Here is a 26,503-nt window from a genome sequence, read left to right on the forward strand (position 1 = left end):
GGTGGCGCCCAAATGGCCATCCTCGGGGCCCAGGGTCAGCAGAGGTTCTGCCTGTACAGATCTCAGCCCAGCAGAGTTAGCCTGTTGGCAGCCCCAACACAGGCGGGCCCATCCCTCAGCTCTGTCAAGGCCATGTGTGCACACCACTCACCACCAGTGGCTCAGAAGCAGGCTATGAGTGGGGAGGAGGTGAAAACACAAGCAATCCTTGAACTCTGCCCTATTTCCTCCACGTGATGATGACAAACCCATCCTTCCCACCACTCGGCTCGGACACCCCCAGAACCACCCTGCAGGAGGCACGGCAAGGCTGAGGTTTGAGCCAAGATAAACACCAGTGGGACTTGGCCACATTTCAGATCAATGCAGCGCTGGCCTTGGGGGCTGGGGGAGGGCTGGACAGAGGGGACAGCACTGCACCAATGCTCATTGCCACCATCAGGCCTCCGTCGTGTTCTGGGTTCCTGGGGCTGACTCCAGAACACCCCTTAGGAAAACTTACCCGACTTCATAAAGATCGCTGGTTGAGAAGCAGAGTTCAAATGAGGAAACAAATCCCCATAAGCTGGATTTTCAAGAATTAAAGGGGAAACACCCTGAAGTTCTTGTAACCCCGCATCACAAAGCAGGTTGGGAACAGGTCTAAGTTCTCCTCCCCTGAAGGGGGGAGGGGAGGAAGAGAAGAGAAGAGATGGAGAAGGGCATGGAGGAAAAGAGCAGGTACCAGCTGCTGAGAAGGGCCCGGATGAGAGTGGGTAAGAGGCACTCAGAGAAACCTCTTTTACTAGGAGACCCTGACCAGACCACCCCTAGCCCAGGGCTTCTGCCCACTGGCAGTGCCTCCTGGGGGCAGCCGGTAACTGGTGGGGTAGGTTTTAACTGTCACAATGACATGGGGGCTCTCCTGGTATTTAGTGGGTAAGAGCAGGGATGCTAAATTGCTGTGATGCACAGGAGTTTGTCCTCCTTAAGAGGCTAACAGTGAACCCTGTTGAGAAATTATGGACCCAGGCATGGAAAGTCTCTCAACCACAGGTCATTCAGCCTCCAACTGCACGTGGGCAGAAGCACCCAAAACTCAAGGGAGACAGAATAAGCCGGTGGTACATGAACGGACAGGGCGGCTCAGGAGAGCCTCGCCGGTGGCCTGGGGGAGCTCGCAGCGGACTGCAGGATCAGCCTGCCTTCAGGTAACTGGGCTGCTTCCTTCCCTAACATTCATTAATTCCCTCCATTCTGTGTTCATCTGTATGCTTCTCTATAATAACCCAGAGCATCTGGGTTGCACAATAGGAAGCCAGTCAATAAAGTAACAAGACCAACGAGCTGCCAACAAACCTGCACCCAATGATTTACAGTCTCAGGGCTCCAAACAGACTCCCGGGGGCCTAGAGAGGGAAGGAGGGGAGGCATGGCGAGGAGGGCAACTGTCTCTCGGTGCACTGCCTGACTTCAGAGCCCCTGAAGATTTCCCTTTGGCCAACGGATGTTCTTTTGGCCACACAATACAAAGCTGTTAGGTGAATGCCCCCAGTGCCTTTAGTCATGTAGGAAGAGTTTCTTTTACTGATTGGAGACACATCAGTGGCACGCCTGACCCCACAGTTTTGGGGTGAGGAGCATCATATACCTCTTAGTGGTATCAACCTAAATCATTTTAAAGAAAGGAAAAAAACACCTTGGGGAAGCATGGTAGCTTTCCCCTACCAAGCCTGCTCCTCCCCTTCCCCATTTACCTTGTTAACTTTGGGGTGGGGGGATGGTAGAGATGTGAAGCAAAAGAAAAGAGGGAGGGAAGAAGAAGTTTTCTGCTAAGATGGTTTAGCTCTAGCAAGAAGAGGAAACTGACAGGAAGAAGAAAGTGGACAGCATCCCTGGAATAGTCAGTGTGTTTCCGAAGCACTGCCCAGAAAAATCAGACTCGTCCAAGTGAAAGTGGGGCAGGAACCAGAACCAGCTGATAGAATGGTATAGCTGATAGAATGGTATAGCTGATAGAATGGTATAGCCACTCTGGAGAACAGTTTTGTGGTTTCTTGCAAAACCAGACATAGTCTTACCATATGGTTTGGCAATCAAGCTCCTTTATATTTACCCAAATGATTGAAAATTTATGTGTACACACACATACACACACACAGAAAGCTGCACACACAAATATTTATAGCAGCTTTATTCACAGTTACTCAAACTTGGAAGTAACCAAAATATTCTTCAGCAGGCAAATGGATAAACTATGGTATATTCAGACAATGGAATATTATGCAACAATAAAAAATGAACTCTCAAACTGGAAAAAGACATGAAGTAACCTTAAATGCATGTTCCTAAGTGAAATGAGCCAGTCAGAAAGGATTATGTACTGTGACAGTGTGACTCCAACTACATGACATTCCGGAAAAGACCTAACTATGGAGACAGTGGAAAAAGATCACTCGTTGCCAGGGGTTTGGGATGAGAGAGAGAGAGGAAGGGATGAACAAGGGGAGCACAGAGGATCTGAGGGCAGTGAAACTGTTGTGTGTGATACAATGGTGGATACGTGTCATCACACATTTGTCAACATTCATAGAATGCATAACACGAAGAATAAGCCCTATTGTAAATGAGGGACTTTAGTTTATACTCTAGTTAAAAAACATTAACTTTCATTAAAAATAATGTTCCAATATCAGCTCATTGATTATAACCTATATGCCACACTCAAGCAGGACGTTAGTTACTGGGGAAGTATACGAGAACTCTTTGTACTTTATGCTCAACTTTTCTACAAGCCTGAAACTGCTCTAAAAAATACAGTCTAGGGACTTCCCTGGTGGTCCAGTGGCCAAGACTCCATGCTCCCAAGGCAGGTGGCCCAGGTTCGATCCTTGGTTAGGAAACTAACCACACGCCACAAAGAAGGTCAAAGACCCTGCATGCTGCAACATAACTAAGACCTGGCACAGCTAAATATATACAGTCTATTAGACAACTGTGTATTGATAGTGGCTGCCAGGGAGAAGCTTTGATCAGTGGCTGATCTGACTAGGCTGAGCCACCTGGACCCCGAGTCTCACTCTCAAACTGGGGGCATGTCAGGATGGGAGGAAGCAGGGGAAAACCCTCTGGAAATAGGCCATGGGTAAGGCAGATAGGAACCTGGAGGGGAGGAAAGGGAGGAACAATGGGTGAAGAGTCTTCCAGAGAAGTCTTTCAATAGAGAGGCTGATAGGCACTGCCAGGAATCTGAGCAGCTTTTGAAACAACCAAGGAAATTCAGTGCCCTGGCTTCAAGCAACCAGCCTTGCTTCTGTGGTTTCTGACGTAAACCAGATGCATTCTAGATGTTCCCTCAGATGAGGACAAGTGACGAATACAGTTTTCAATCTGTTGCCAACCAGCAGTCAGCTCCGAGATGGAGGGGGCAGAATTCAAGAGTTGTTGAAGGATGGTTTAATTCTGCTTCTGGACCCTCCAGCTACATCCAAGAGGGGGGTTCCCATGTGGGTACCAAGCACAGCCTTTGTCATAACAAAATGCAGCTACCATCACAGAGAACTGGTCCATCTTCCCCTTGCTCATACATCCTTTCTCACACTTCAGGCAGGAAAGAAATAAGAGAGAAATGGAGGCCTTTCCACAGCCTGAAAGCATCCTTCTGTGATGACGACCTGCAAGGTAATGAAGCTCACCACCCATCCCCTCTGCTGTCACAACCTGACATTTTACTGTAGGCTTGTTTGTTTATTTTCTGTCTTCTTGGCACCAAGTGGGGGTGGGGGAGAGATGATATTTTTTGGTTCACTGTATTTCCAGTGCCTAGAACAGTGCCTGACATGTAGATGGCTCTGAACCTCCTGAATGAATTCAGGTCTTTTTTAAGCCAAACCTGGGAGACAGTGCAACAGAGATGTCTGGCAATTGTGAACCAAAGGAGGTGAGACTTGAACTCCTATTTGAGCAGAAGCACTTTAGAAGGACTTTGTGGAATCTAGGTTCTTTCATTCTGGAATAAGAAGACACCATTAGAACTTTGCTGTGATGACAGTTCTCCAAGAAATGATGCCAACACTGGGGCATTTTCTTCATCACAGGTGTGTGCAGAGGATAAAGTCCTCACAGATGTCCTTTCTGAACAGGTGACGTCTAACAAAGACCTGAATAAAACGAGGGAAGCAGTCCTGCAAGTATGTGGAAGAAGAGCAGTCAAAGTGAAGGGAGGCAAGTGCACAGGTTCTGAGGTGGGACTGAACTTCGCCTGTTCAAGAAACAGCAAGAAGGCTGGTGTGGCTAGAAGACAGTGACGGGAAACAAGGCTGGAGGGATGCTGATAGCTGTCTCTCAGGGGGAGTGTAGGAATCTGAATTTTACTCCAAGCTGGGCAGCCACTGCAAGGTTTTGAGAAGAGGAGCCACAGCGTCTGATTAGAGACATCACACGGGGTGCTGAGAACAGAAGAAGAACTTATAGAAGCAAGGCTGGAAGCTGGTGGAGTGGGGACAAGGCTACCGCAAAGTCCAGGTGGAAGATGAGAGGGTGTGAGGAGTGGTCAGGTGGAGAACAGAAACAGCCAGCAGGACTTGGGAACTCAGGAAGGCACCCCATCTCTGCCTCCACTATTTCCCTTCCTTCTTTACCTTCAAGGCCACCTCAAACATCAGTGTCTTCACAAACCTTTCCTGACCACCTCAGATGGAGTATCCCGTCTCCAACCCCACCCCCCCCTCGCCCCCAAATTAAAATACCAAGTCAATGAGTCAACAAGGACAGAGGTCTGAAGAAACCTCTGTGCTCACAAGCACCAGAGCGACACAAGTCAGTCTCATTTTGGCCATGATGTTCTCGCATTTCTCTAAAGAGTGTTCATTAACAGTTCCTGTCTGGGGTCTGCCCACTACCCCAAAGATCCTCCAGGATGCTACAGGCTGGCATCAAGGTTCTGGCCCTGCTCATCCCCAGACAGGGCCTAGGAATCCAAGTCCATGGCTTTCCTGTGAGATTCACATTCAACATCCGGGATAAGTTAGGATCCAGACAACAACAGTGTGCCCTAGGTGGGCTTTCTAGAGGCTCACACCGCATCTAATCCCACTCACCACACACCCCTCTGATGCCACCGTGGGCTGGCCTATAGCATCCCAGACTCAGCAGTGAAGGACACAAAAGGAGCAAAGTGAACAAGCTCAAGCTGACCTGCGACCAGGGCATGTCCAGCTGCAAAGTTACAGACCCAGATACTGGAGTCTGCTCTGGGCTTCTCTGCCTACACACCCTGCCTCTGCCACAACCTCCACGCCAGTGTCAACACAGCCCTTCTCTCTACTTTCCTTCTTATCTGTGGGGGACAACTGAACAGGGATGGTTGTCCCTACTGATGTGGGTCTAAGGATACGGATGGCTGCTGGGCGGGAGTGCCACAGCATGCTACACACACATACACACACACATATCTTCTAGGGAAAGGAGTCCTTTGTTTCAAGAAAGCAAGATATCAGTGTTCCCTTCTTACTAGCAGGCAGCCAGAACATTCCTGCTAATAACCCAACAAGTGCCCAGGATGGGCAGATGTGAACATCAACACAGGTATTGCTGTCCAGCAATACCTATGGTTTTCTGCTTCTTATTCTGAAGGAAGGCAAATAACCCCATGTTCTGGAGGACAGCAGGACGTACCAGCACACATGCCCATAGGCTCTCTGCCTTGCTGGATGCTAATTCTGCCTAACAGGACACAGTAGTACTTTTGCAAGGTTATGATATTAGGTTTATGGAACACCTTTTAAAACTTGGAGTACTGTATTTTTTAAAAGGCAGGAAAGGGACCTCCCTAGTGGTCTAATGGTTAAGAATCTGCCTGTCAATGCAGGAGTCATGGGTTCGATCCCTGGTCCAGGAAGATCCCACATGTTGTGGGGCAACTTAGCCCATGCACCACAAGTACTGAGCCTGCGTTCTAGATCCCACAAGTTGCAACTGCTTAGTCCCAACACCTAGAGCCCATGCTCCGAAATGAGAGAAGCCACTGCAATGAGAAGCCCACGCACCACAAAGAAGCGTAGCCTCTGCTCAGTGCAACTAGAGAAAGAAAGCCCGCTCACAGCAACAAAGACCACAATGCAGCCAAAAATAAATAATTAATTACTTAAAAGGCAGGAAATATAAGCAACAGAAGTGAGAACATCTTCAAGTAATTCCTTAGAGATGCATGCCTGTTTATCATTCTTAAGAAAAAATGACCCACCATCTCAAGCAGGAATGGAAATACACTGCATATGTCAGACCACCTCCAGCCTGGACCCATAGCAGACATTACTAATTGATCATAGCACTATTTCCAACTGAACTCAGATGCAACCTCCAAATCCTTAGAAACAAACACTTTCAAATGATCCTGGTTAGCCCAGAAGATGGAACTACTTCCCACTTCAGCTCAAAAAATACCTGCTGCTTTGTCAATGATGTTTTGAAAGTGACAGGTGGAGAGGGGAAGGGAGGAAGAGAAAAGAGAAGTGAAGAGAGACTCTGGGCACAAATTATTTGTCATCAATAAAAACATAAGGATCAACCATTAAATGTTAGGATTGTGTGAGGCACTGCAGAAGCTGAAGATAGGGGCAAGAGGAAAGCTGAAAAAAAAGCTCAAAAAGTAGGAAATGAAACCTCTAGATGAAACACATGCACACATTCTCACACCCCTGCACACACTTATTGTCAATGGAGCAAGCTGCCATTTGTTGGTATGACAGATGAAAGTGGATTCATCCTTTCTCTCCCAGGATAAGGGGACAGCACCTGAGAACATCAATAACTATTCATACCAATTTACCCACCTTCTCAAAGCAAAACGTTTTTATATAAATCAAAGCCCTTTGTTGTTGTTCAGTCACTCAGTTGTGTCCAACTCTTTGCAACCCCATGGACTGCAGCACGCCAGGCTTCCCTGTCCTTCACCATCTCCTGGAGTTTGCTCAGACTCATGTCCATTGAGTCGGTGATGCCATCCAACCAGCTCATCCTCTGTTGCCCGCTTCTCCTCCTGCTTTCAGTCTTTCCCAGCATCAGGGTCTTTTCCAAAGAGTCAGCTCTTTGCATCGGTGACCAAAGTACTGGAACGTCAGCTTCCACGTCAGTCCTCCAATAAATATTCAGGCTTGATTTCCTTTAGGATTGACTGGTTTGATCTCCTTGCTGTCCAAGGGACTCTCAAGAGTCTTCTCCAACACCACAGTAAGAAAGTATCAATTCCTCAGCACTCAGCCTTCTCTATGGTCCAACTCTCACATTCATACATGACTACTAGAAAAACCACTGCTTTGACTATACAGACCTTTGTAGATTTTCAGAAAATTTCTGCCTGTGAAGCCTCTGAAAATAGCTCAGGTGATAAACATCCCAGGTGAAAACAATGACTGGACCATTCATAAAAGAGGTTAAGGTGGAGACAACCAAGAAAAGCACAGAGCTAGGTAGTTAGAACAATGCAAATTTCTTTAACACTTCCTAATTCACTTCCTGGGAGCCAAAACATGCTTATTCATAAAAGTTAACTACTTTATTTTTTGAAGGCCAAACAGTGAGGCCATTTGCCCATTTTTGCTCTTCTTGTAGTAGAGTCAGATGACATCACAGCCCCCAGGGGAGACTCTTGGTTGAACCAAGACTAGCCTCTGGGGTCACAACATGTTCAGGAATGAGACCTGTTGCGGGGGGGGGGGGGGGGGGGGGGCCAGTCTCTCCTTAAGCCTGACTCTCTCCCCTATTCAGCAGGGCAGCCGGTACTTGCCTCGTTTAAGGAAGTATGTGTTCTGCAAGGAAAGCTGCATATCATAGCCTCTTTTCTGGGATAAAAAACATGCCTCCCCACACAGCCCGGTGGTTCACGTCTCAACACTGGGAGCTCAGATAAACTCTCTATCCACAGGGTGGGCTTGCGGGAGCTCCCAGCAGTGGGGGCTGCCTCTCCATCCTTGGCCCATGAATAGTCACCCACTGGAGCAGAACCCTCTCCCTGCTTCAGGCCACAAAGTGTTGTTCCCTGATTAGTCAGTGAAGCACATGTGCGAATGGTGAAGCAGGTTTATTTTCTTCCTGCTAGAAAACAGTTAGGCTTATTTCACCAAAGTCTTTGCCTTGTTATCACACACCAGCCCTGTGCAATTTTGGTTCCTTGGATTCTGAACTGCAAGCTGAAAAGATGAAGGCATTTTGTGCCTAAAGGACTGCTCTGTTCCAAAAATGTTAAATCTTTCTTTTTTTTTTCCTATTGAATGTCACAACTAAAGAGCATCAACCGGAGGAAGAACTGTTAGATGATGGGTCACTAAGAGATTAGATGACACAAACAAAGATCAAGAAAGTCTGTAGCCGAGTGTGGAGACCTATGGAAAATTTAAGCAGGCCCTCTGCTCTGAGAACAGCAGGAGTTTTATAAGGAGTGACTATCCATGCAGGTAACTCTCAGGAGAGAGTTTAGTTCCCTGACTCCCTTTAAGGAGTCAACTTTTCCTCCCCTGTGATTAGCCTGGATGGGCTTTTACACGATTTCCAAGTAGTCAACGTTGTTTTGAGGGATGTCACCACAGCAGAAGCAACCTACTTTGAACACTTTGGATTTACAAACCAATTAAGAAGAGATGGTTCTAGAAAAGGATTATCAAATAAGGTCCTTCAAACAAGATACAGATATATTTTTTTTTCCCCAGAAGTTCACTCACTGCAAAAGAGGTGTGTCTCACTGGCTGCTTTGTGTCTTAGTAATACACTGATTGCCAATGCATCTGACCCCATTACTTTTACCTAAAGGGAAAAAAAAAAAATCACCTTTAATCAACCTTTGTAGACTGTCCACACCTGAGCATCTGATACTCAACCACCTATTCAGAGGTACAAAGGCCATCGAAAATGCTGCCAGGTGAATGAAGAAGTTCCTATATACAACTGAAACAGTAAATGTTCTTCGTGTTCTGATCTGAGATTCTGTCAGGTCGATGGAGATGCCTGTGTTGTCTGTGGGAACATGTCATCACTACAGTTGGGGTGAAGAGTCTGAAAGTGGAGCCAGCTATTAGCAAACCTGCTAACACAGATTCTATCTTTGGTTGGACTGAGAGAACTAAAAATGTAAAGTTAAAGTGTTAAAGACTCTTCCACCTTCTGCTCTTCTTTGGGGGAAATGTCAACTGGGGAGGCGTGAAAGGAGGGTGAGGAGGGTGAAGCCAGCCTCCCAGCAGAGGGCCTTCAAGGCTGCAGCGCACAGGCACTGTGACTTTCAGGCACATCACCCATTGGAGACAGGCTGCCTGCATAAACAAAAGAGATCACCCTTTAAAACAAACACCTTTTAAAAAATGTATGATAGAAATGCAAACAGGCCTCTATTAGCGAATTTATTATTATTAGAGGCTCCATGGTCACAACAAAATGTGTCACACATACCTCCTGTGATTATCTGTCTTCTGAACAACTGAACTGCTGATTAAAGAAGGGGAGAACAACTACCACACTTGTTTCTTTCTATTTCATGCTTTGGGAAGTAGAATATTTCTTTTTAGCCTTCACGGCAGTTACTGTCAATACGGTAAATATTTAGAGGAGCAGCTGTCTGAAAGCCTGATTACATCTAATGTCTGCTACAAAATGGCGTCCTCACAGGAGTGAAGCCAGACCCCTCAGGAGCCACAGCCTTCCGTGGATGACACGGAGAAGCAGAACAGGGAGATGGCCAGGATAACAGGCAAGGGTCCTGGGTTCGAACCCTTGTACTGCCCTTCGCTGGCTATAGGAGCCTCAGCAATTCACTAAACATTTGTGTGTGTCAGTTTTCTCATCTACAAAATGGAGATAATCACAATATCTCATAGGATTGCTAGATGGGTTAAAGGAATTTGTATAATAATAGGCACTTAAATTACCCATCACTGTTCTAAGTGATGGCCACTAGCTTCTTGAAGACTGCCATGCCCTGTCATACAAAGAACTTTCCTTTGGTGGGGGGCGAGGGTAGGGGCATGGGGGGGTGGGTGGGGAGGCCCTCGGCAGTGAGAGTGCAGAGTCCTAACCACTGCTCAGCCAGGGAATTCCTTCAAGAGCCCTCTTCTTGAGCCCAAGGTGTTCACTGTGTATCTCATGTCATATTGCGAAAACCTGTGTTTGCTTCTGCCACAATCTACAAAGAATTCCAGGGCTGGGGGCGAGGGCTAGTCATGGCTTTCTTCTGAATTAATATCACCAAACTCAGCACAAGGTTTGATACACAGTTAAATGTTTGCTGAAGTGAACAATCCAAGTATAATATAACCTAACCAAACACACAGCATCCCTCACTTTGAGCTGTCAGATCTTAATTTTGTTACTCATCCTTTGGCTTTGTAAGTGAATAAAGTAGCTTCCTTGGGTGAATTAAGAATAAACGTTATGTCAGGCCCAGTTCACAAAAATCACAACTCTTTGATCGCTTGGATGTATTACATGAGATGACAGATGAGATACTCCAACTGCTTCTGTTATCAATGTTAAAAGGAAAGTGTTCTGCCTTTTATCTGAAATCCAAAAAAATCCAATTGAGTCAGAAGAGCTTTTATTTTCCCCTTTATTCCACAGTAAGGGAAAGGGGCATTTCACAAGAGCATAAGCTCATATTACATAGTGAGTTGATGCTACTTTCCTAAGTATAAATTTCTAACTCTCCAAAGACATCTCAAAGGGACATAAGCAATTCACTGAAACCTACATCCTACATTCAAAATAAGAACTGATTTGAAAGGATGCCCTCAATCAAAGAAGGTCCCACTATCTTGATCCTAACAGAGCCTTAGTTTAGGAACTTGGAGTAATGCCTTTTATATTTTTTCTCCTCACAAGGAAAGTTAAAATTGAGATCTGCTTATCTAAGTCAGGAAGAAAACTTTCCTCATTTCACAGGTAGTAATGGAAGTTTTGCACTATAGGCACCACATAGGAAGAAAGAGTTCACTAGTGAAGATCTTTAGCTGCTGGGAGATCCTGAATCATTAAAAAAGCATCAATGAATGATGAAGTTATGTAACAACATAGAACCTGTATGCGTCTTCCAATAAAATACCAAAATACATGAGGCAAAAATGAATAGAACTGCAAGGAGAAACAGATGAATCCACCCTTATAGCTGGAGGTTTCAACACCCTTCTTTCGGAAATGGACAAATCCAGCAGGCAGAAAATAAGTAAGGACATAACTGAACTCAACACCACCATCAACCAGCTGGATGTAATGACATCTATGAGCTACTTCATTTCAACAACAGCAGAACATGCATTCTTCTCAAGTTCACATGAACGTTCACCAAGACAGACTACATTCTGGGCTATAAAACATACTTGGACACATTGAAGGGCTTCCTAGATGGCTCAGTGGTAAAGAATCCACCTGCTAATGCAGGAGAGGGAGGGTTCAGTTCCCGGGTCGGGAAGATCCCCTGGAAGAGGTAATGGTAACCCACTCCAGTATTCTTGCCTGGAGAATCTAATGGACAGAGGAGCCTGGAGGGCTACAGTCCATGGGGTCATATAGAGTCAAACACGACTGAGCACACATTGAAAAGAATAGAAATCATACCATGTCTGCTCTCAGACAATAAAGAAGGTAAACTAGGTAACAGAAATATAGCCAGAAAATCCCCACACTGGAGATTAAACATTTCTAAGTAAAACATGGGTCAAAGAAGAAATCTCAAGAGAAGTCAAAAGTATTTTGAAGTAAAAAAAATTGAGACACAACCAACTCATCAGAATTTGTGGGATGAGGTGAAAGCAGAGTCTACAGGGAAATTTTTAGCATTGAATGAATATGTTGGTAAAGAAGAAAAGATCTAAAATCAATAATTAAGTTTTTACCTTAGAAAAAGAAAGGGAAATTATATCCAACAGAAGCAGAAGAATGGTGAAGTCATTCATTTTAATTACTATTCTGCACTACTCTAAGATCTGAAAATTAGTCATCCACTTGGGACAGTACTTCTCAAATTTCTCCATTACAACCCCCAAAATGGCAAAGAGAAGGAACTCATACTTGTTCTTCTAGAGTATGGGGGCACAGCTTGAAACAATCAAAATTTTAAAAAATCACAATTTATTTGAAGACTTATACCTGGAGAACTAATTTTGATTTTTCAATCTTGCATTCTATTCACTAATATATTTGAGTTTGTTTTAATAAAGAAAACAATGTTATGCCTGTCTAGTGAAGCTCTTTTCTGATTCTTTAATTATTTCTTTTACTATACCCTAGGAGATGTGCCAGGTTTGTCTGTGGCTCTAGGTATGCCATGGCAGACTCCCCGGTACTCTTATTTGAGAAGTGGACCTGAAAATACATGGTTTTTATTAACCTGAATGTCACATGGAGGACCACAGGCCTGCCTCGTGACCCAAAATTCCTGCAAAGCACAAAGTTCCAGAAAGAATAGGAGGGCAGAGGCAAGTTCACCACGCCTTTCAGGATAGTGAGACCCAAGGTCCACCCGATGCCTGCCTACTTCTCACGATTTTTCTGCCCCAGCTTCCTAGAGCAATGACACATTCCCAGCCCCAATGAATGGTTCATTACAGGACAAGTCTCAGATTAATGGAACTGAACAGAAACTCTAAAAACAGATTCAAGTACTCCTAAGAAAATCTCAAGTGGCAAAAATTCGAAATCAGTGAGTAGAGAATAAATTATTCAACAAATGGTGTTTGAGGAACCAGATCATTTTGACAAAAAGGCAAGTTAGATTCTTATCTCACATCTGAAACCAAAATGTACTCCCAAAGAAGTGAAATTTAAATACTATACAGGAAATGAGAGATCAAAGAGTTATAGCAAATCTCTTCCTACTCCAAGACAAAAGTAGAAGTCACAAAGAAATAATGAAAAGATTTTAAGTCCTTAAAAATTAAAAACATAAACAGAACCATACTTCTGTAAACCAAAATATACACACATGTAAATTTAAATAGCAAAATGACAAAACAAGGAAAATATTTCATATATCTTTTTTAAAAAACTGCTTATGAATCAATGAGAAAATAACTCATCTACCCAACACATGACCTAAGGACAGAAATGGGTAAGTCTCAAGAAAATAAATTCAAATACTTAACATGAAAAAGCATGCAATTGTAGCAAACTTTGGTTTTAGCCAAAGAAATACAAATTAAAATGAGATATCATTTAATCAACATGATTAGCAAAGTCTTGAAAATCATAATGTTCATCATAGGCAAGTTTGCTAATAAACAGGCACTCATACACAGGATAGAAGTATGAATTTGTCAGCCTTTTCTCAAAGGCAGATTGTCAAAACATATTAAGAGGTGGAAAAGTGTGTACCTTTTGACCTAGTAATCCATTTCTGGGGATTTGATCATAGTAAATAATTCAAAGATGCTGGTAATAATTTAGCTGTGAACATTTTAATTTCAGGTTTGAGTATTTAAAAGTTCGAAACACCCTACATCTCTATCAAAACGGGTGAATAAATAACAGTGCCAGAGCTGTTTAATGGAATGTGTTACTCATTAAAAATAGGTAGATAGACATATTTGTATCTTTACCACAAAAATATTTTCCATATATACTGTAAGTCAAAAGCAGATTTTAAAATACCAAATGCCATTTTTGAAGGAAAAAGAGTGAATATACAAATAAATCTGTAAGCACACAGAGAAAGAGATATGGTAAGAGCCCGACAGTTAAGCCTCGAAAAAGAATGTCTCTGATGAATTGAATGTGAGGGTGTTTTCTAGACTCTTGTTTGTAGATTCTGATTTTCTGTTTCACTGTGGAAAAAGAATGAGTAGGATTTAGCAAGGCTGACAGAGAAGGAGGGTGTCCTGAGTGGCCCACTTGGGGAGGTGGCAACCAGAGGGTGTACGTGTTCTGGTAACAATAAGTGGTCTGCTCGGGGTCAGCACAAAAGGTGTGTTTGTTTGGGGGGTTTTCTTTGGGGGGGGCGGGACACAGGAGTGGTTGATGAGGCTTAGGGAGTGTCCAGATCCAGAAGGATTCCCCACCTATATGATCTGTGAGTTTACGTCATCTCCCTAAAAGAAATGCTCAGGTCCTGGGCTTGCTCTCATTCTAGTTCAGGGACCTATGATTCATCACCCAAAACCTTCATTATAACACCCAAGGTCTGCTATGTGAAAAAATCCACCTGTCATTGTTCAAATGTGCTGGCAGGGAGTGTGTACAGCATGCAAACCAGCCTGTTGAGGTGCTCCTTCAACACAGCAATGGTAAAACAGAAACCCACCCAAGGTGACAGGTTCCTGAGCCCAGAGCTTCAGGCTGGGCTCAGTGACAAAGTGACCAGGTTACGTTCCTCCACAGCTCCCATGCCAATTCCTCAGAGCCACGACCTGGGTGAAAGTTACAGGTCTCGTGTGGTTTCTTTCAACCAGGAAAAGTATCCGAAGTTTGTGTTTTCCCTGTTGCCAAGGCCTGGCAGAGGGAAGCAGAGTGTGTAATTGCAAACCTCTAGTTTATCAGTCAGCCGCTTTTGTGTCACCACATTATGTGTACCATTTAGCCAGTTAATCTCCCAGACCTCTTGGAAATATAATAATTACACAGAGAGGGCCTCAGCCCTGGAGAGAGATGACGAAAGAGCTGTCAAAGTATATCTAGTCTCCAAGTACCCAGGAGAATTGTTTACTAACCTCATTCAAACTCAGATTAAAGACCTAAAATCCAAGATGAAGACACGGTCTCTTTGAAAGAACACAACATTTTTCAACTAGAAGTACTGATCTTAAAAGCAAATCAATCACTAAATAAACAAAAAGCAAATGAGCAAACTACAGAAATCTCCTATCTTGCTCCAAACACTACAATAGCATCTAATGAACATAACAGTGTTTTTGGAGGTTTTAAAACTTTTAAAAACATAGTCAAAGCTATGGTTTTTCCAGTAGACATGTATGGATGTGAGAGTTGGACCACAAAGAAGGCTGAACACCAAAGAATTGATGCTTTTGAACTGTGCTGTTGGAGAAGACTCTTGAGAGTCCCTTGGACTGCAAGGAGATTCAACCAGTCAATCTTAAAGGAAATCAATCCTGAATATTCACTGGAAGGACTGATGTTGAAGCTGAAGCTCCAATACTTTGGCTACCTGATGCAAAGAGTTGACTCATTAGAAAAGATCCTGATGCTGGGAAAGACTGAAGGCAGGAGGAGAAGGGGACGACAGAGGATGAGATGATTGGATGGCATCACTGACTCGATGGACATGAGTTTGAGCAAGCTCCAGGAGATAGTGAAGGACAAGGAAGCCTGGCGTGCTACAGTCCATGGAGTCGCAAAGAGTTGGACATAACTGAGCGACTGAACAACAAGAACAGCGAAACTTTTTAAAGCTTAAGAAACCGTCAGGAAGCTAGTTAGCAGCCTCTGCTAGAAATTACAGTGCCATGCATCATCCAAATCAGAAATGGCATCATTATAACAACACTGGACATGCCTTTATGCAAATAAACTATCAAATATGAAACTTTGACTTGAACTTGGTTAATGACTAAAATGAAGTTTTTATAATTATCAAGAAAAACAAATTAACAATGTATGTTGGGGGCTAAAGTGCTTATTTTTGTTTCATATTTGGTAAAGCCATATTAACTGAGGTTGCAGGTGCAAAAGAAAAAATTTTAATTAAAAGGAGATCATTTATTAATCTATGCTAAAGCTTTAGAAATATGAATTGAATAGATTGTAAGGAAAATAAATAATTACCAAAAATGATTCAAGAAGTATAAAACTTGAACTGATCACTAAAAACAGACCAGACTCAGAAGTTTCATAAGCAATTTCTTTCAAGCCTTCACAGCAACATTTGATTTCCATGATATACCATCTACTCCAGAGAATAAAACAGATGAAACAATTTAATATTTATTTTATAAAGCTGACATAACACTGATATCAAAACCTAAAAAAAGAAAAAAAGGGGCCAAATAGATCAAATCTAGCAGTAGATACAGAGAATAATACACATGGCCAAGAAGGGTTCATTCCAAGAATTTGAAAGAATGGCTTAAGCTAATTTAATTGAATCAAATATCCTCAAAACATTTCAGGAAAAAAAAAAATCCAACACATTATCTCCCCTGCTTTAAAAACAAATCAAAATACTAAATCTTTTAGTAACTTATGAAGAGAAGCATATTTTATTAACATGGAAGTTTATATGTATGTATACACATAGAAAAATATACATAATATGCATATGTATATTATATATAAATAACTGAAAAATCAGTCTATTATTTGATAGCTAAAAGCTACAACATTACAGTATGTCAGGAAAAATACAAGGATAGCCACTGCTTAAAAAAAAAAAAGGGTTGTTCTTAAAAGTTTTAGCCAGCATAAGAAAAAGTAATGAGATGAAAGGGCTTCTCAGGTGGCTCAGTGGTAAAGAAACCACCTGCCAATGCAGGAGTCATGGGTTTGATCTCTGAATTGAGAAGATCCCCTGGAGGAGGAAATGGCAACGCACTCTAGTATCCTTGCCAGGATAATCCCATGGACAGAGGAGCCTGGCAGGCTACAGTACATGGGGTTTCAAAGAGTCAGATGGACTGAGCACTCACATGTGCAATGAGACGAAAATATAAAAGGAAAGAGGCAAAGTTATCACTATCGAAGATTACATGATGCAAGAAACCTCAGAGAATCAGCTGAAGGACGATTAAAATTAACAAACTCTATTACAAAATACATTTGATCCTTGAACAACACAGCTTTGAACTGTGTGGGTCCATTTACATGTGTGAATTTTTTTTGATAGTAAATACCACAGAACTACATGATCAGCATTGATTGAGTCTGCCAGTGGGGAACCCTGGATATAGAGAAACCTGTGATGTGAGGGCCAACCATAAATTAAAGGTGGATTTTTGGAGTGTTGGCCCCCTAACCTTTGTGTTGTTCAGGGATCAACTGTAAATATAATTTACAGATATCTAAAAAGCTTTTAGATATCATCAATAACCAAAGCAGGGGAAAAAAGTCTCACCCACTAGATCCATGAAAACAGGAATCATTCTTGGCCGATTCCCTAGTACCTAGGAGCAGCTACAGTGCAGAGCAGGTACTCAACGAAAATTTGTAGACTACATGAAGGAGCAAGTTCAGAATAAGGACAAAAGTACAAAATAAAAGAACCAAACTGAAATTTACAAACAGATTCAAGTACTTAGAAAGATTTAGTATATGATAAAAAATGGAATTTCAAACCACAGTAGGAAGGAATAGATTATTCCACAAATGACAATTGAGAATATTAATTGGTTGACTGTTTTAAAAAAATAAAACATGAGTTGTACCTCACACTACATATTAGAACAAATTATAGGTAGAATAGTTCAACATAATGAGACCACAAAAGAATCAGAAGATAGGGAAGGTTTTCCTAATTATACAAGCAAAGGTAGAAAGCTTAAGGGAAAAGATTTATAGTTTCTGCTACATAAAAACAAAAACAATAGGCATGTCAAAAATACCATAAACAAAACAGTAAAAGACAATAAATGGGTACTACTTGCCAAGTATCAATAACCTTTTTATACAAAGTGTGTTATAAAGCTCTAAGAAAAAGATGATCCATCAATAGGAAAAATTCTGAAAAGGTTAAGATGCAAATAACAAGATGACAAACAACCTACAAACTTACTCACTCTAACAAATATTAAAGATAAAATTGGGCTGAGAGTTTTTTTCCCCAGTCAAGTTGGCAAATGTTAGAAGTAATGTCTGCTTATAGAAGGGCCCAAAAAGTGAGCATTCACACACTGCTAGTGGGAAAGAAGGGTAATTTCTAGAAACTTACACTAAATAATCAAAGATGAGCCAAACATTTATGTACAAGAATTTCTGTTGTATCATTTATGTTCCTTGACTTTAGCCTTACAAATTTATATACAATTGTTATAAAAAATTAATCAATTCAAACTGTAGCCCTATACTATACATATAGTTCTAGAACCTGCCTTTTTGAATTTAAAATTTTGAAGAAACCCTTATTTTTTGAAAATAGGTACATAGGCAGAAAGTGAAGAAGAACTAAAGAGCCTCTTGATGAAAGTGAGAGAGGAGAGAAAAAGTTGGCTTAAAGCTCAACATTCAGAAAACTAAGATCATGGGATGGCATCCAGGCCCATCGCTTCATGGCAGGTAGATGGGGAAAAAGTGGAAACAGTGGCTGACTTTATTTTTTGGGGCTCCAAAATCACTGTGGATGGTGATTACAGCCATGAAATTAAAAGACGCTTATTCCTTGGAAGGAAAGTTATGACCAACCTAGAGAGCATATTAAAAAGCAGAGGTATTACTTTGTCAACAAAGGTCTGTCTAGTCAAGGCTATGGTTTTTCCAGTAGTCATGTATGGATGTGAGAGTTGGACTATAAAGAAAGCTGAGCACAGAAGAATTGATGCTTTTGAACTGTGGTGTTGGAGAAGACTCTTGAGAGTCCCTTGGACTGTAAGGAGATCCAACCAGTCCATCCTAAAGGAGATCAGTCCTGGGTGTTCATTGGAAGGACTGATGTTGAAGCTGAAACTCCAATATTTTGGCCACCTGATGTGAAGAGCTCATTCATTTGAAAAGACCCTGAAGCTGGGAAAGATTGAGGACAGGAGGAGAAGGGGACGACAGAGGATGAGATGGTTGGATGGCATCACCGACTCAATGGACATGAGGTTGGGTAAACTCAGGGAGGCCTGGCGTGCTGCGGTTCATGGGGTTGCAAAGAGTCGGACACGACTGAGCAACTGAACTGAACTGAACACAGGAAATCATTGCATTCATATATAAAAATACCTATGTAAGGAATCTCCTTAAAAAAATTATAACTGTGGTACTGGCAACTTGTTACTGTTATAAACAAGTCAACAACCATCATCATTTACATTTTTCTCTGCACTTTCAGGCAGGTATTTATATAAGTATAATATAAATACATATATATATATATATATATATATCAAAAAGTGAAATCAATGACCCAAATTATGCCCACTTAAAATTGATAGCGATTGCCACATTGACTTCCAAGAAAAGTTGTATCAATTTATATTCCCAATAACAGTGTGTGGATTATTCATAACAGTGAAAAATAAGAATCTATATGGTCAAAGGATTTCAAAATATAGTAAACACAATTAAGGGATTATTTTTCCCAGCTACTAAGGATGATGTTATGGAAGAATGTTTAATGATATAAAAGCTTTATTATGAAAGTTTGTTAAGTTAAAAAGCAAATAAATTAAACAGTGTGAGTCCCTCAGAATTCAAAGCTTTTACAGAATATTATTGATCTACACATTCATCTGAAGGCTTCTCAGGTGGCCCAGTGGTAAAAATCTGCTGGCCAATGCAAGGAGACACAGGAGATGCCAGTTCGATCCCTGGGTAGGGAAGATCTCCTAGAAGAGGAAATGGCAACCCACTCCAGCATGCTTGCCTGGAAAATCCCATGGACAGAGGAGCCTGGTGGGCTACAGTCCATGGGGTAGCAGAGTCAGACACAAGCAAGCATGCACGTACACACGCATACTTTCATCCATCAGACTGTGCAACAGAATGTTAATCATAGTTATCTTTGGGTGGTGGAATTACAGGCCATTAAAATACGTTTTCTCTTACGCTTTCCTAAATTTTCTATGTTCTAGAGAAAAAAATATGCTTTTGCAGTCTAAAACAAATCATCGTCTACTAAAAATCCATAAAACACTATCTGAAAACAAGTTGCATACAAGCATTTATATGCAACCAACCTTGATGATCATACTAAAGAGCTTTTCAGGATAAATGTTACCTGCCCAGCCAAGTGTTTGCCAACTGAGTCTACACTTGGAGTATTCAGCACAGGGCATCCCAAGGAGTCATCAAGTGCTCACTGGCATCCCAAGGAGTCATCAAGTGCTCACTGGTCTCCCTGCAAGGTCAGCCTGTGCTCCGGGTGCCAAGGGCAAAGATGAAGACCAAGGGGTTCTGCCCTCCAGAAGCCCTCAAACCAGCAGGGAAGAGGGGGCAAGCACCAACCCACATGAGTTCAAGACAGGACATGGAGTTGTATCGAGGTTCCCTGCCAGAAAAGTCAACACGGTCAAAAATCAAAACCAAAAGAGGAGAGGAAATAGCAGGCTTGAGTTCCACAAAGTTATACAAGCTTGTTACACAAACGAGTTATGTGTCAAATCCCTCCTTGAGGAAGCCCTAACCAGCTACAAGTACTTCAGAAATGTAAGTGGGGAAAACTGAAAGATTTTCAAGGTAAGAGGACAGCAAACTATTAAAGGCAAAAGTACTGGGCATATAATACACGAGGCTAGTGTGTGTTAGTTGCTCAGTTGTGTCTGACTCTTTGCGACCCCAGGGACTGTAGCCTGCCAGGCTCCTCGATCCATGAGCTTTCCCAGGCAAGAATACTGGCATGGATTGCCATTTCCATCTCCAGGGGATCTTCTTGACCCAGGGACTGAACCCAGGTCTCCCATGTTGCAGGCAGACTCTTTACTGTCTGAGCCATCAGGGAATCCAGTGAAGAAAAAATGTTTCCTCTGACTGAAGAGAAAGAAATACAAGTACTAGCAAATGCATAAAATTCAATTTCAATGAACTTCCAACTTTTTCTAAGCCCAGATAACAACTATTTAAGTCATATTTAACCCAAGTAATTTATAATGCTTCAAAAGAATTTACCCACATTTTTAGAACTGGTCCAAAGGGAAACATACATTTATGCTTGAAATGAAGAGTTCCTAAGAAATGATTCTAGTAGCCTAGATTTCTGGCTCCTTCCCTGATTCTACAAAAGGATTTTTATATTTAACATTTCACAGATGAAAAAAGAAAAGCAAAACAAAAGTCACCATAAAAGTGCCCCAATCCTCTATCTAGAGGCAATCTGAAACATACCAGCTTTAGCATAAAATTAAGTTTATACTTTAAATGAGATGATGAAAAACATTTGAAATGGCAGGAAAACAACGGTCAATTTTTGGTGATCAACCAAAAAAGAGCATGACATGGTAAGTGTTGGTCTGCTGGAGTTTAATATTGAGTTGATCACTACCTTTTCCATAGGTAAAGTACAAGAACATGTAGGACAGTTAAGAGTTCTCAGCATGACTTCTAACTCTGCTCTGGTCAACAGGACAGGCAGAAGTAGCTTTAATAATGCTCATAAATGCACAGCAGCATTTACAACACCAAACGTACTTCAGACAAAATGCAACTAGTCAAGTGAGAAGTTTCCCTAACCGCACTGACTGTACAGCTATGGGTCTCAAAGGGTCCTTTTCCTCTCTTCCCCACCAGCAGTAGTCACAAGCCACATGCGGGAACTCTCATTAGATGGGCACACTCGCCCACCTCCTACCCAGCCAACCGAGTAGTACCAAGCCTTCCAAGTGGTTGTGATTTGAGGGCACTGCTGTGGAAGAGACTACAGAGGTTTTGAGAGAGAAGTGGGCACAAGACGCCCAGTTCGTTAGGCCACTTCTATTCTGGTTGACCCAATCTCCACTTCGCATTGCCTGTCCCCTTTAGTCGGCAGCCCAAAGAGCAGGACCTTGTTCAAAGTATACTTTCTAAAGGTCTTTAGAGATAGGTCTAATGGAAAAACCATCTATTTTTCATATGTTACCATGGAACATGAAGCATCATTTACTCTTATAAGGTCGATCCTCTTTGCAGGGGACACAGAGTATTTGCAGAAAGATTTTCACTTTATCCTAGGAAACCAAATTTTGGAAAAGTAAATACAGGAAACTCAGCCTCTAAGTCTTCCATATACACCTTTACAGCCCTTGTTCAAAGTGAACTTTCCCTAATTATGACTATCCAATAAGGAAAACATGTGTCCTGGGCAAAGCTCCACTGTTCGCTCTGAAAGACATCATTTCTATGTAATGGAGAAGAAAACCAGCTTACTTCATGCCCCCTGCTGGTCCCTCTGCCCCAAATCCACTGGGAAGCTGACTCGCTTCCTCTCTCCCCATCCTTCATGGCATTTTGTGTCAGGGAACATGCTTCTTTAGTCTACATCTAGTCTTACTTCTGGGAGCTGCCATAAAAGTAATAATGTTTATTTCTGGATTATAAGATATATTACAAAATCAATGTCATTTTGTGTGTAGCCCTTTATTTTTAAAGTTTTTAAGTAGCTTCCATATTTACCATCTCATTTGATTCTCATAACAATCCATTGTGTAGAGGTGTGTGGAGTTTCCACTTTACAGATAAGGAAACTAGAGCTCAGTGCTGACTTCAATAACAACTGACCACTGAACAGTAAGGAGGAAATACAAACGTTCTGCATCAAAAACTAAAGAATTCACTAGATTCAAGAGAACTCCCAAACTTTCTTGAATTTGTCATCTGCCAAATGAGATTTGCTAAAATCTCTAAGGTTTTTAGTCTAGGTAGTATTTTCTGTCTTAGGAAGGGTGAGGATCTGGGAGATAAGTAAGACAAACTCAGTTATGGAATGGACATAACCTGCGATGATATCTGGAATTCTAAGAAGTTCAAGGTGACAACAATGATGATTGATTAAATGCTTACTATGTGTCAGGCACCATTTGAGGTTCGTTAATTATATTCAATGACCCTATTAATATCACTATTCTCTAGATGAGGAAAACAAGGTACAAGCTAAGTAACTTGCTCAAAATTACACATCTTGCTCCCCTGAGGACACCAGGAGGACCCGGGATTGGAGGAGTCAAGACCCTATGCAGTTTGCCCAGCTAATGAGGGGAACATGACATGAGAGGGCAGCCACCACAGGAACCCAGATTAAGTTCCCAATGTTGCATTTAATCAAGTCTCCACTCTCTCTCCACCAAAACACCAATCAAGTAATCAGGAGAATCAACAGGGAATCCTAACAGTTCCTTCTTAGATTGTCCCCACGGACATGGAGGAAGAAGGCGGAAGACCTCATTTTTCTAGATATTGATTACTGACAGAACACTGGCTGATTCGCCAAGAACTGCCTTCAAGTAATTTAAGAAAAATTAGAGGGGAAAGCAACTCTGGAGGAAATGTGCAGAATAAAGATGCATGTGGCATTGGTGGGTATTCAGCAATCTAGTGGAAAGTGAGGTGGGAGGCAGAAATTGTAGTCAATGCACAGAACTAATGGCTAAAATATATATATATGAAGGAATTCTCACCGGTGTAAATTACTCTTGCCTTCTTTTTCCTATACATTTTTCAACTGCTCATTGCTTGGATCTGTATAAGCCAGCTTTTACATATTGATCAATCTTTGTAAGTTTATACACTCTTTTGTTAAGGAAAGAAACAAAGATTAAGTTGAATTAGGGCAAAAGAGAAAAATTCCATGATGAATGAATGCAGTCTTCATGGGCAAGTATCCTATGCTGGGGGGCAGGAGCAGCCTTACAAAGCTTCCTTGAATTTGCTTACTTTCATTGTTGCTTGTTTCATTTTTCACTGAATAACCTGACACTGCCCTGAGATCCTGTGAATTCAAAAGAAAACCCTATTTAAAGCAAGTTCCATTTGTCTCATGCATCGAACATGGAATGGTGTTCTGTTTCACATATGATAATATACATGTTTCAATGCTATTCTCCCAGAACGTCCCACCCTCACCTTCTCCCTCAGAGTCCATAAGACTGTTCTATGCATGAGACAAATGCTCAGGGCTGGGGCAATGGGATGACCCAGGGGAATGGGATGGGGAGGAAGGTGGGAGGGGGGTCCAGGCAGGGGAACACATGTAAACCCATGGCTGATTCATGTCAATGTATGGCAAAAACTACTACAATATTGTAAAGTAATTAGCCCCCAACTAAAATAAATAAATTAAAAAAAAAAAAAATAAAGCAAGTTCCAGGGTATTCATCCATCTCTACTGGAGAACAAGTCCCAAATCCAGGAGATGGGACTACAGTGACCACAGTCAGTTGACTTTTAATATCAACATTCCTTCTACACACATAATTCTGACCCAGCTATCTACTAACTGAGGGCCTATGTGCTTCACTTCCCCCTTCCATAAACTGGGGATGGTAATACCTTCTTCATCATCAGGTTGGTGTGAAAATTAAATGAGCTGATACACATACAGTACTCTGAACAGTGCCTGGTACAGAGTAGGTGCTCAAATAGTGTTAGGTTATTATTATTACTTTCAGCATTTGCAAACAACATTATAATAGGGACCCGAATACAGGAGACTTCTACTGTATTGGTAATGTTTAACTGCTTTTAAAAAAATCTAAAATTAGAACTATCAATACAAAAATATAAAAAGGCTTGGGAAAAGAAAAAAAAAAAAGCCACTCGGAGTCATGCCACCTGTTGGTGAGTTTCAGGTGAGGGTACACCTCGGAGCTGCTGTGGAATCCGGTTCCACGGCTGTCCCGTATTTCCCTTAGATGATGCCTCCACGTCTTAATCAGCGTTTCATGGGCAGGATTACGGGCGGGTCCGTGAACCCCCTGAAACCGTACTCGGAGCTGGGTGGGGCTGAGGCTCTGGGCATTTGGGGAGGGGGGGAGGGGAAGTGTTCCATAGCTTTTCTCAAGCTCCAATAAATCATCCTGTAGCAAGCAACTTGCTTTACAGAGGAGACAGTGACTGAACAATTCACTTCACGGAAGCTAGGCAATGACCAGGACACCTGGGCTGTTAATCTGTTATCTCAACACCAGAGAGACCCGGCGCCGCAAGGGGCAAGAGCCGGCCGGGCAGTGACCTTCACCTTTGAAAGACTCACCGGCTCCCCAGACCCGGCCCAGGTTTGCCGGGCTTAACTTCCCCTCCCTTCCCCCAGCCCTCGTTCTCTTCCAAACAAACTCAAAGGAAACTGGCAGCACTCCGTCTAGGGTTTCACTCCTGCCCTCGGCTGACACTTAAACCACTTCTCCCAGAGAAGTTAATCAAAAGAACAATTAATCCGCACAAAAATCCAAAACCCACCCCAAACCCACTCCCGAACTCGCAAAGTTAGAAGATTGAGGCGCTGCTGCTGATGGTGAACATCTGCGGGTCGCTGGGGCTCAGGGGTAGGCAGAGAGTACGAAAAGGAAGCAGCCAAGGTCTGGCCGGAGGGTCAGACCCCGGCCACCGTCTCCGAATCTACGCGCTTCATAAGCGGGTGAAGACTGGCTTGGAAGCAGCCAGGTAAGCAGGTAGGTGTTGGCAAGTGTACGAGCCGCGGCGGATTAAAGTTCAAGCGCGTTCACACACTGCTCCCCCTTCCCTGGCGGGCGTTCTCACGCACGGCCCGCCGGCCACTTCCCGGGGAACGGCTGAGCGCTCGACCGTCCCCCTCTTTGGAACAGGCTCCCCAAAATCCCTAGTAGGCATAAGCGATTCCCCTTGCCTCCTAGCTTGCAAGCCTCGAAAAGCATTCGCCGCCCTCTCCTCTCCTACGCGAGCGCAGGACACCCCCGAGACAGAGAAATGGAGGGGACGAGGGGAAAGCAGGGTGTCCCGGAGGGCAGGTGGCGCCGGGCTCGCCACAGGCAGCGTACGTACCCAGCGCGAAGAGGGCGAGCTGTCCAGCCGAGGTGACCATTTTACGGGCGGCGGGCGGCAGGCGCTCCAGCCTCCTGCCCTACCTGCGGTGCCCGAGTGGCGAAGCGGCGCCGCGGTGCGGGGGAAAAAGGCGCCGGCGAGGCAGGGCCAGCCCCCGGCGCGGGCGGGCGGAGGGAGGACCGCGCGCCTCTGCTGGCACTCGCCCCGCCGCGCCGCCGGCCGGGCGGAAATGGGAAGGCGGTTACCGTCACCTCCGCCACTCGGCGACCGGGCGCGGCGGACCACCCTCCAGCCCCGGTGGGGGTGCCCCCCTGAGGGCACGGGGTGGGGTGGGGCTGGGGCGGGGACGCGGCGCGCACCGTGCGGGGCGCGGGCTGCGGGGCGCGGGCGGCGGGGCGGGGCGGCGCGGGAATCTCGGAGCCCGCCGAGCCGCCGGGCATCCAGGCCGAGGGAAAGGCAGGAAGCGCCCGATTTCAGACACCACCCTCACACTAGCCGCTCAGATCCGAGCCCGAGCGGCCGGGCGCAGTGGCCGCTTCCAGGATCTCGGCGCAGGAGAGGAGCCGCCCCGGTGTCTGTCATTTGCGCCGACGGCCGCTGCCGAGGGCTCTCCCGGGGAAGGAACTGGGACGCGGCCCGGAAGGGGACCTGCGAGCTTCACCTGCCTTGCCTAGACGTGTGGTTCAGGGAAAGTGCTCCCCACAGTCGAACAAATTCAGCCAGATTCCCCACCTGCGCCCCCATCCGAGAGAACACTGGATTCTCCGGATGCCTCCCGCCTGGAGCGCGGCCACCCCCAAGTTCTCAGGCCGACACGTTGTGAAGATCAGTAGACCTTCGTACACCTGGTCTGGTGCTGATAATGAAGATGGGTCACTGGGTATTCCATCACCACTAGTACCCCAGACCACCCCACCCCATGCTGCCATAGTCAGCTGAGACCAAGAACAAGGTAGCATGCAGCCACGTGTCTGAGAGA

The 26,503-nt window shown here is 43.7% G+C and overlaps 1 protein-coding gene and 1 long non-coding RNA gene across 3 annotated transcripts in view; one reads left to right on the forward strand and one right to left on the reverse strand.

The window, feature by feature from the left end:
• TGFA (transforming growth factor alpha) overlaps nucleotides 1–25,938 on the reverse strand; it is a 110,834-nt gene extending 84,896 nt beyond the window's left edge. Inside the window, exon 1 of one of the 2 annotated variants that reach the window (XM_081587493.1) lies at nucleotides 25,525–25,938. In XM_081587493.1, coding sequence (XP_081443619.1) covers nucleotides 25,525–25,564 — 40 coding nt within the window. In that variant the 5' untranslated portion in view covers nucleotides 25,565–25,938. The remainder of the gene's footprint in view (nucleotides 1–25,524) is intronic. The other variant, XM_081587494.1, reaches the window with a different exon arrangement.
• LOC145544621 (uncharacterized) lies at nucleotides 667–9,479 on the forward strand. The gene is made up of 4 exons (XR_014081488.1): nucleotides 667–720; nucleotides 1,036–1,190; nucleotides 3,586–3,660; nucleotides 8,265–9,479. It is a non-coding gene; the product is annotated as an uncharacterized LOC145544621 (long non-coding RNA).
• Nucleotides 25,939–26,503: the final 565 nt, after the last annotated feature.

The sequence above is a fragment of the Giraffa tippelskirchi genome, chromosome 4 (genome assembly GCF_054371585.1).
Source record: "Giraffa tippelskirchi isolate mGirTip1 chromosome 4, T2T-mGirTip1v1.2.pri, whole genome shotgun sequence".
In the NCBI taxonomy this organism is placed as follows: domain Eukaryota; kingdom Metazoa; phylum Chordata; class Mammalia; order Artiodactyla; family Giraffidae; genus Giraffa; species Giraffa tippelskirchi.